We start from the raw sequence: 11,184 nt of genomic DNA, 5'->3' as shown, positions 1-11,184 counted from the left end.
TAATTCAGCTAGTTCTGTCATTTCATAATATTTAACAATTCAAAAGGAGTAGACTTGGTGAAGTAGAGCAGTAGGCAAAAATTTGTTTTGAACATTTGATAAATCAGTTTTATTAAAGAAAGTTTTTAGTTTGTAAGTGGTGTAGGCAAGAGACTGCCTGTGATCTGGATGTGGCTTGTGACTTCATTTCTTACTGCCAAGTTATTTTCTCTTTGAGGTTGCTGATGGTAACCCTGAAGTGTTGCCCAGGCAGCTGCATGTTTGAGAGATGTGGTCAGCCCTCAGCAAGGCAGAGCTGCCCCCGCAGGCTGGGTTGAGCTTAGCTGGTGGCTGCTTCTCACTTGAGCTGTACAGCTCCTTCTGGTAGTAAGTAGATTTCCTTCATCTCTGATTTCAGTCATGTTTATCCGAATGTATAATTTAGTGTAATACACTTATGAGTGTATTTAAGTTCATAACTATATTTTGAGCAAACAATGCTCAGCGGACTGGACATCTTTATAGGGGAGTTGTATGTTTCTGTAGAGCTTTGATTTAAAAATTGCATTTTATGAAATATGCGGTTTTTGTATTAGAATTTGTTAAATTAATGTAATACTATAATTTGCTTTTATTTGTACAAAAGGTGTCAATATATTTAGTCCGTAAAAGTAAAAAAGCTCTGTGTCTTTTATAACCCACCTCTCAGAACTGCCTGTATGAGAAAGGTGGAGTAGCATTTGTAGTCTGGGGAATAGGATTTAGTTTTCACTAAATTAATGTGCAGTAATACCATTAGTAATGGAGCCAGAAGCTCTTTGGACCTTGACTGTAGGTGTCCCAATGCTGCAAGGTAAGTCGCCAACGTGTTGGTAGTGGGAATAACTAACTGAAAGGCAAACACAACCTCAGTACCAGATCCCACTCCTTTGAAGTCACACCTTTGAAACCCAGCGTATTAGGAGCTGAAGGTGGCAGGGTTGGCTGTAGCAGAACTGCTTCAAATACCCCATCAAGGTAACTGGCCGGCTTTGAGAAGCCTGTGTTGTTGCACTGACTTCAAAAAGTCCTTCCTGCATGCATCACCACATTATACTGGTTATTAAGATGTTCACCACAAGAAAACTGCTTAAAAGCAGTTGTCTCCCTCTTCCATGGGAGGTCAGCAGTTTTTATACATTGAATCAATTACTGCATTCTTTGTTCAAATAATCCAACTATGACATAAACTTGCCAGCAAGCCTACAGTGCTTTTTGAGCAAATTCTGTGTCTTCTTTTGCCTTCTAGATGTTGAAACAATTCAAATACATAAAACCATGGCACAAGTAGTAAAGAGTACCACAGACTCACAAAATTCACTAGAAACAGGAACGTGAATGTCATAGATGTATCGTTTTCCCTGAGCTCACCTTTATTTCTTATTATCAGAATAACAAAACGCAAGTGTTGGCTCAGTTGTCCAGTTTTGGGTAGGAGTTAATGTGTGCAGTGACAAATCTCACCTCTGAATCCAAGTGGTGACAAGTTAAGATATTGAAGGCAGCAGCTCTCTTAATCCAGAACATCTGGGGGTGGGTTTGTGAGGGGGAAGGCAGAGAGTATTGGTACCAGTGACTTTCATTGTGTGGTGCTTTGAGAAACAGGAGCAGCACACTCTGTTTGACCTTGATGGATGATGGGCCAGGATCTGCTTTGCTGGAGAACCCTCATGGAATGAAGTGTGGCTTACAACCCCGAGCAGCCCACAGGTGTGGTAATGCAGCAGTTTTGCTCAAGACCAGTGTGCAGACTTGGAAATCATTGTAGTACAGAATGATTGTATATTTTTGCCCTCAAGTGAAATGTGCATAAGAGCAGGGAGCAGAACCAAGCACAGTCTGAAGCGATGAACAAATCCTGTATTCAAAGTGTGAGTAAAGACTGAGTGACACTGACACAATGCTATGCTTATCCTTGAGCCTGGCAGTTTGGACAGTCCCCTGGTTCCTATTGTTGGGCAAGTGCTAATACCACCTGGCTGTGAGTGAAATGAGGTGAGATCCTACCTACTGTTCCCTGTGTGACTTTCAGGAGGAGGCCATCCTTAAGCATTAGAGGTGAATAGGTGGTTTTCAGTCACAAGCAGATCATCAGGTGCACAGAAGCTGTGATATCTAATGCTTCCTTTTTAAAAGGATCTATTCTGGGCTTGTCTAAACTTTGCAGAATTAGCCTATTTATCACCTCTCTGGGTTTTTTTGTATCTAACTCTGTAGGCCTAATTCAAGGATTGTGGATTCTACCTACAAGAGAGCACTGCACTCAACAACTTCAACTCATTCCAGTGCAGTGATTCCAGTTTAACTTCAACAATGGCACTTCTTTCAGGACTGCAGTTTGTACTGGTGGAGTTTATTCCCACCCAGCTGTGCATTCAGTCTGAACAATTAATTCACACACAACCCCCCCCCAGCTGAGAGAAGCAAAGAAAGTGAGAGCTCTCTCATAAATACTGGCCTCAGAAGGAACTCATGTGTTATATAAAGGGCAACTCCTGCATTGACAATTGGTACCTTAAAGTGAGGATAGTGTTCAAAGTGTGAAACAGACACGTGGCTGCATGGAGGAATCCCCACATCACTGGCAGTGTGATCTATAAGCTTGGTTCTGTGATCCTATTTTCCCTTCAGAGCTTTGAACAGTGGTTTGTGATATTGAGGCTTTTTCCTGGGAAGACAAAAGTGGGTTTAACATTGAGGGTTTCAGAGACATAAAGTGCATCAATGAGAATGTAACTTCTGTAGACAGGCTTATTGCAGCCCCTTTGACTTCCCTAGTCAAAGGGCCTCTGGATTACCTTCCTTGTGGTGTTGTGTGGTGCTTGATTGCTGGCTGGGGTGAAACCATGACAGTATCTTAATCCAAAGCTGAGCTCAGTCACAAGGGCCTGTGACTTTGGCTAAAAAGACTCGGGTCTTTCAGTCGATGGTAAAAGATGAATTTCACTTCTCAGTGGAAGTAGCAGCTTGAAGAGAGGTATGCTTATCCTTTCATTCTTCTCCCATTACCTCTCATGCTCATCCCATTACATGATAATGCAATTCAACTAATTAATTTTAATGACTTTCTGAATACAAGGGTAATTTTCTGCCATTCTTATTATTTGAATCCAAGCACTATATACTCTCCGCTCTGGCTGCAGCAGGGCTCAAGCAAAATGAAACTGCAGAGTTTTGTTCCTGTGTTCCTGCTTGGCCACAAGGCAGCAATAACCTCTGCAGGAGCACTATCCATCCCATAGCTAGTTTTAAAAAAAACATCCAAGTGAGCAGTGAACACTTGGAAATGACTACATTGCTGCAGCTGTGGTTTTTCAGTGTGCAGGCACCTCAGCAGCTTCCAGAAAGCCAGTGTTCCTCTGGCTTTGGTCCCTTGGGTTTAAAGGGAACAAAATAGTTGCCAAAGTGCTCGAAGCTGAGCCTGGAACAGGACTCAAGGACAGCACAGCACCACTACAGCAAACATCACTGCTAGGAAGAGGCTGCAGTCACATTTTAGAGGCAGCTCTGTGACAAGCATGGATTTTTAACTCCAATGTTGATGCCCCACAAGCTGTCATTACTTCTTTCATATTAAAATTTCTATCTTTTAAAAAAATTTGAAAAGAATATACACAAATTCTACAAAACTGACCCAACTGAAGCCTCAAGTAGACTTTAAGATAGTAGACTGGATCATAGAACACTGCAATTATGCATGAGTCGACACGAAGGCAGGCAGTTTGGCTTTTATCTGTGGCACAGAACACATGAACTGAAGAAGAGCCATCTGTATAGTGTTTACAGTGCAGCTGAAGGAAGCAAAGTGGTGAAAAAGCATCACTCATGCCATCCTCCAGTACATTCACTGCCCCAGAATACCAGAGAATAGTTCATAGGCCCCAGCTGTACAAACCAAAGAACTACAGGAACATCAGTGTAAGGCACATGCTGAAGAAACTGGACACATCCAGACACTCATGCTGAGCAAGTCAGTCCTTGTAACTTGTGTCCCACCTCTGCTGGTGGCCATGCCACGTGGCCATGCATGTGAAGAGCACCTGAGCCAAGAGCCGACAGCTGCCTCCCCATTCCCCCTGTGGAACTGCAGGGCTCAGCCAGAGGAGCCGCTGCAGTCTCCCCTCAGGCAGCAGGGGGCCATGCTTACACAGAACCCGGCCAGGTCAGAGATGCTGAAGCATTCATGAACGTCTTATACAAGTAGTAAGAAGAAAAGTGCAGAGTCTTTCACCTGGTTCAGCAAAACCTTCCCAACACAGTTTTTACAGTCAGCAGTGAAGCATACAACCCTTTAACACCATCATGGTAGCACTCCAAAATCCTTAAGAATATTTTGCCATAAAGGCAAGTTTTGTTCTTCAGTAGGTAGTCATACACCAAAGGATGCTTTGTTTCCAACAGGCAAAGGGACCTCTTCATAAATTACTTTGAGATAAGGGGACTTCATAGGTAAAAACCAGTATTCCAAGTTGTAAAAGAGGTAAAACTGATGCTTCAAGATAACACGATCAATTATTTTGAAAAGATCCACAAAAAACTCTCTGACACTCTGATGAGGTTTAAATGGATTGTAAAAGTCTCTTATAGCTGCTGCCAGTGTCTTGTTTCCTTGTGGTCCAAAAATAGATGTTTCATTCCCCAGATAAATAGGTTCTCCACTGAACAAAATGATGCTTGTGTAGTTTGTTTGTATCTTCTTAAATACAGCTCCTAAGTCAGCTAGCTTCTGGTAGGTTCTCAGTATAAACTTGGAGCACTCATAAGAGTCAAACCACACTGTTGACTTTTTGTCAGGACTTGCTTGAACTGTCCAGGTCTCGTAGTAAATGCCAGTGTCGTTGTCGTGTTTTACCCATTGTGCCATTTCATTAAACATGGTTCCTGTAAGAGATGAAAATAAGTATTGCAGAGATGAGGTAACAAATGCAAGATTCAAAATATTTTCCATCTGTTTCAAGGTTCACCTGCCTCTACTGCAAAAGTTTACCTACACTACCTCACCATACACAGATACAAGGCTTAGGTCAGAGGGGCAATAAATAAACCGAATAAACTGCATTTACATGCAGGTTATTTGAACTGTGATTCCTTTTCCTGATCCTTTTCCTGCTACTATGCCAGAATACACAAACACCAGAGAACTGTGACACTTCTCATTTTGCATTATCCATGCAGACAAACAGGGCAGAGGTAGTACAGTCTACAAGAGATGCTCACCAGACCAATAGACATTTCTGCACTTCACACTTTAACTAAGCTCAAAAATTCAGAGCAGAAATTTTCATGTCTCTTCACAAAAGAGACGCAGACTGAGCCACCCTGCTGATTTAGCAGCTCCACAGCTGGCAAAGCTGAATTGAGCCAAATGATGGGTGGGATGTAAGACCACTAAGATGGGATGCTTTTTGCCAGCTCTCTGAAGGGAGCAAGTTCAGCTCATGATGCTGTTCATCTGCGCTTGCATCTGCTCACCCTCTTTGACTAGAAATGTGACAGTTATTGTGAAATTCAAGACAACTCTGAAAACTCTCAGAGATGCTACTTCCTTGAAAGTTTCATGGAAATGGAAAGCGAGAAAGGCGAGGAAGACTGTAACTATGCATCCATGAGACACCAGTGTAGCCTCACCTTTCTTGGGCATCAAATAATCCACAGAGAAAGGAAGAACGACAAGTTCCCCAGCTATATGAAAAATTTTAACTTGGTGTTCATACAAAAGAATCCAACTGTATCAGGCATCAAATACTTCAGTCACAAACTACAAACTCACATGGAAACAACTCCACTTTACTTCTTTGTTTAAAAAACTGCCTAGAATTTCTTAGCAGCACTGGAGAGATTATGCAGAGACTGAGGCCAGCAAAACTGCTAAGGGTGGAAGTGGGCACACGCAAAGCACCACGTCACAAGAGCTGTAAGCTGACTCTCCACTGTGTCTTGCACACTGCACCAACTTTAGAAACTAAGCAGTTTTCGTCACACAAAATGTAACTCTCCAAGTCCTCAGTGCAGTTTTTTTTTAAGTCATTCACTCCACTGCTAGTGCAATCAATCTGATTTATCTGAATGACCTTTTTACTTTAGGATTGCAGTGATCAGTATGCAGCAGGAAACTCTTCTGGTGATCACCTATGTATTTTGAACTGTAAGGCCTAGGTTTGTCCTACAATATATGACAGAGACCTATTACTGGGGACACTTTCACAGTTTTTAGGACACATAATGAGGAGGACAGAAATAGAGATTAATATTTTTATATCTTTGAGATTGTTTCTAAATATGACTTATTTGTTTGCTCAATAATGAACATGTTTTCAACAGTTTTTCTATCTCAGCAGTCATCTGCCACTTCACAATAGAAGATTTTGTTTTGGTGAAGCCACGTGAAAAGAGCCCATAATGACTCTGTTTAAGCTGTTTTGCTATTTTTACACTCAAGAGACTCAAGTGTTTTTGTACAGCAACACCAAATGACTCTCACTTAACAACTCTCCAGTGTGAATTGTTCAAAAGGCAACAGCCTCATGCCACTTTCAGTATTCAATAGAGTGTTTGAAATTAGCATCATTGACTACTGCTGTGAATAACCTACAGAACATAAGTTAAAAGATACTGCTTTACAGAAGACCAGGCTGACTCTATATTTTGTATTAACATTATCCAAAGAATCTACAATCTACCTGATATTGTGGTCACAAGAACTAAAGTTCCATTTGCCTTCCAGTGTGCATCATCTATTCTTTCATAAAAGCAGGCAGCTCCCTGGTTACACCAGAACGGTGCATCCATGCCAGGCCGCAGATGTGGAAATGTGCAGTTCCCAAGTTGGAAGAGCTCATACCACTCCATTGTATAGTTCTTGCCTGTTAGAGAGCTCTTGAAACCCACAGCATCATGCATAATTTTCTGGAAAATAAAAAGAAACAAAGAACCAAACCACAAAAACTTTGATTTCATAACAACTTCAGCTTGACCTGTACAGAAGGTAAGATGCTCAGGAGCTGTTCTGTAACAGGGTGAGAAGAGTGGAAGGAGTTCCTACAAGGTCTTAGATTCAGTAACACTGAAGTCAGTAACACTGAAGCACAACACACCAGACTGCATGACACACACACACTTCTATTCAGAGCATCATGCTGTCTCAGTGGTTGTCTATCCATCCATTGTAAATTCTGTCATCTGGAAGCAGATACTCAGTGGGAGCTCATGATCAAGACTCAAGCTGACTTTTGAATCCTTAACTTCATGGGGGTATCAGAGAAATAAAGAGCAGAACCGAGTTACAAAAACCAGATCTTGCTAATGAATGCCATAAAACTAATGATATAAATACTTCATTTAAAAGCTGTACAGTAAAAACATAAATCCAAACTTAGTTAACAACTGAGATAACAATATTTGAATCTATTTCCATTTTTGACTCTTTGTGCTTGGTTTTGATTAAAATAACTAATAACATATATATAACATATATATAATAACATATCTTTATTAATTAGGAATCATGCTTTGAAGATTAATTTTGCTACTGCTGTAACTATAAATATTACTAAAGCTGAGACTTCATGTTTGCATGACTCCAGGAATGCAGACTTCAATTCCATACTCATCATAACACTCAAGAACTGTAAAAGCAACCAACTTCTCATGATCCACCGTTCTGACCAGCTGGCTGTCTGCTCCTGACAGATACCAATGTCCAAGCAAATATGTGAGTTTTTAACAAGAGAAAAATTAATACACTAAGCAACTATTTTATCTGATATAAAGGGACAAATAAAAGTATTTTCTTGATGTGGTAATAACCCAGAAGAAAAGATATCCAGTACACAATGGTGTGTGTATACAAAGCACTTAGGCAGCTACAGAGAGGAACATGTTCCTGTCCAACGATGCTGGTCATGCTCTTGTCTTTAGCTGAGCTGAATCCTGTACATTTTGTTTGAAACTTAGTGCTCTTTGAGTATCCTCCCTATGGATAGCCTAGCTCTTATTGTGTGCTCTAATGTTCTTCCATACAAGCATATCCCAACCTTACAGCTCCCATTCTTAACACCTGCTGTTAAATTCAGCTGAATTTGTCATTCTAACTTTGTTAAAAATGTCACCTTACCATATGTCCTAGTAGGTCCCCGTACTTGAATTCCCATACTGGAGCCTGTAACCGATACACTTCAATGACATCCTCTTCTTTCATAAGTGGAATGGCAGAGCCAGTGGGACAGAAGGTGTAACGAGCTTGGCAGTAAGGATCGGTTTTTGGGCGGTAATCAAAGCGCCTGTGTTGAGAAAGAGAAGCACACAGAATGACAAGCACAGCTTTGCAGCTGGAGTAACTGTCAGGGCTTCCTGAGGGGACAGCTTACGCGTGCAGCACCCCCCACGACAGACTCTGTGACCCAGACACTGCGACACTTGGAGTACTCAAGTTCATAAGGCTGCTGGGGTACACATCTGCAGAAACGGGACTTCGGGACTTAAGGCTCACAAATGGAAGTCATGTTGTACTGATCATGGAAATAATGCGGATTACAAAGGGTGACACACGCACAAGATCAGAGACACACAGATGCTGAGAAAAGGATAGTTTGAGATCTGCCTCAAAAACATTCTCCTGGCAATTTATTTACATGGGTATTGACACTTTGTTCTGTTTTTCTATAGTAAGAGGTCCCCAGATGCAGCTATTTTGACTCTACAATATTGCAAAGTCCAGAAAAATAATTAAGCCGTCTATGTTAATTTAGTTAAAGTGGTCTAAGAACGTAGCTGGGATCATTGTTTCTATTTCATTCCTATTAAACCTCAAACACCGAAGACCCAATGCACTTCCTTTTCATACTATATACAAGCAGCAAAGAACATTTCTGACAAGTGTAGGGGGTGTGTGGCCAGGTCTTGGTAGCAGGGTGGCTACAGGGGTGGCTTCTGTGAGAAGCTGCCAGAAGGTTGCCTCATGTCAGGCAAAGTCAATGCCAGCCAGCTCCAGGATGGACCCTGCACTGGGCAGGGCTGGCACAATCAGGACCAACACCTGATTGCAACACCTCTGCAATAACAGATTTAAGAAGTAAAAGAAGTTACTGCAGTGATGTGATTATGGCCAGAGAAGAGCAGGGTTAGAATATGTACAAGGAACAGCCCTGCAGATACCACGGTCAGTGACGAAGGAGGAGCAGGAGGTACTCCAAGAGCTGGAGCTGAGATTCCCCTGCAGCCTGTGGAACAAACCCACACTGGGGCAGGTGGATCCCTTAAAGAACGCTTTGACCCACAGAGCAGGCTGCAGACCTATGGAGAGAGGAGCCCATGCTGGAGCAGGCTTCCTGGTGGGAAGTGTGACCCTCTGGGGGACCCATGTTGGAGCAGATTGTGCCTGAAGGATTGCGTGGAAGAGTGACCCATACTGGAGCAGTCAATGAAGAACTGTTGCCTGTGGGATGGATTCAGGTTGGAGAAGTTCATGGAAAACTGTCTCCTGTGGAAGCGACCCCACGCTGGAGTAGGGGAAGGACTCCTCTCCCTGAGCAGCGGCAGGAACAGCATCTGATGAAATGCCCCTGAGTCCCATTCCCCATCTCCCTGCACCACTAGGGGGAGGAGGCAGAACCTGGGAAGGAGAGAGGGGTGGGGAAAGGTGTTTTTGAGATTTATTCTACTTTTTATTATCCTGCTCTGATTTTGTTAGCAATACATTCAATTAATATCCCAAAGCTGAGTCTGTTTTGGCTTGTGACGGTATTTTGTTAGTGATCCCTCCCTGTCCTTATCTCAACTCATGAACCCTCAAAATACTTTGCTGTATTTTCCTTCCCGAGTCCACTTGTGGAGGGGAACGATGGAGTGACTTTGGTGGGCACTTGGCATCCAGCCATGATCAACCCACTGCAACAAGTCTTCCTGTTCCAAGTTCCTTTACAGTCACTCCTGTATTTCACTTAAAACACCATTCCTATATTCGTGTTACCGTGACCAATTGGCATGCACAGCTTGTCCAGATCTTGTCTGGTTAGCTGAGGGGGGCAAGAAAAGAAAAAGAAGGGAAAAACAATCCCCAAACCCTAAAAAGTATGTCTGAAAAAAACACACAGAAAACAAAAACTTAGGCCAACCACACATTCAAGTCCTATTTCTATACCTTACATTTTCAATTACCCCTTACCCGTTGCACTGCATGTGACAAGAAGGTAGCAAGTATGTCAAGAAACACTCAAAACCCACATTTCTGAGCATCTCCAACAGGATTGTTCTCCAAATCTGACCATCCCAAGGTTCAGTCTAACTCCTGAACTTGCTGGAAAATCCCAACAACTCATGACTTCAGGCATCACCTGACACAAATTTAACTGCTGGGGATTGTGCAACAGGCTCTCAAAATTTCAGGTATGTATTATTAAGCTGCAGTTAAACATTGATAACTACTCCCTTTACAAACAGCAAACCCGCGCAAAATACACAATCAAGCGTAGTGCTTCTTCTGAAGGGGTTCATTTCCTCGGCACGGCCAAATCTATCGCTATTTTCAAGCCACAGTGTGCAGCTGTGGCCCAACACCACCAAGAATTCTGGAGCTCAGGCAGCTCTGGAGCAGCGAACGGGATTTTGTACCGTTTCATTTGTGACGAAGCATGACGTTAAGTTAAATTTGAAAAGCAAAAAAACCCGTACCCCGGTTTCCTCAACACCACCTTTTCTGCGGGCATTAAGGAGCGTGTTTAAATGCGGGCAGTCATTCCCGGGGAACCAATCCCTCCCGCTGCTGAGACCAAGGGCAGCTCTCGGCCTGGCACGGCACTACGGCTCTCTTGGCGAGCCAAGCGCGCCGAACACCTTGTCAATGATCACCACCCCGAGATTAGAAAGGGGAAGCTTCCCACGGCCTCTCCAGTCTAATGCACAGAGAAGCAGAACAGCGCAGCGCTGGCGGGCCCGCCGAGGCGCTCGGGCGGCACTCACCTGTAGGGCACCGGCCACCGCCGCCGCGGCGAGCGCGGCTCCCCCGACACACGCGGCGCCCACGGCGCCAGCAGCAGCAGCAGCAGCAGCAGCAGCGGTGGCAGCAGCCGGCAGCAGCGAGCGGCGCCCATGTCGGAGCCGGGCCCGGAGCTGCGGGGTAAGCGGCGCGGCCGGAGGAGGCCGGGCGGGAAAGGGCCGCCCCCGCGCCCG

General features: G+C 43.6%; 1 protein-coding gene across 1 annotated transcript; it reads right to left on the bottom strand.

The window, feature by feature from the left end:
* Nucleotides 1-3,730: 3,730 nt before the first annotated feature.
* CLN5 (CLN5 intracellular trafficking protein) lies at nt 3,731-11,184 on the bottom strand. Its single transcript, XM_041419909.1, has 4 exons — nt 10,975-11,184; nt 8,132-8,297; nt 6,699-6,924; nt 3,731-4,899 (listed from the first exon to the last, which is right to left on the bottom strand). Exons 1-4 carry the CDS (start codon nt 11,103-11,105, stop codon nt 4,388-4,390), a joined length of 1,035 nt encoding a protein of 344 aa, XP_041275843.1. The 5' UTR covers nt 11,106-11,184; the 3' UTR covers nt 3,731-4,387.

This window comes from Onychostruthus taczanowskii, unplaced genomic scaffold (genome assembly GCF_017590055.1).
Source record: "Onychostruthus taczanowskii isolate IOZ18803 unplaced genomic scaffold, ASM1759005v1 scaffold62, whole genome shotgun sequence".
Taxonomy (NCBI): Eukaryota; Metazoa; Chordata; class Aves; order Passeriformes; family Passeridae; genus Onychostruthus; species Onychostruthus taczanowskii.
The sequence above is the reverse complement of the archived record's forward strand: the minus strand, read 5'-3'. Positions and strand labels throughout refer to the sequence as shown.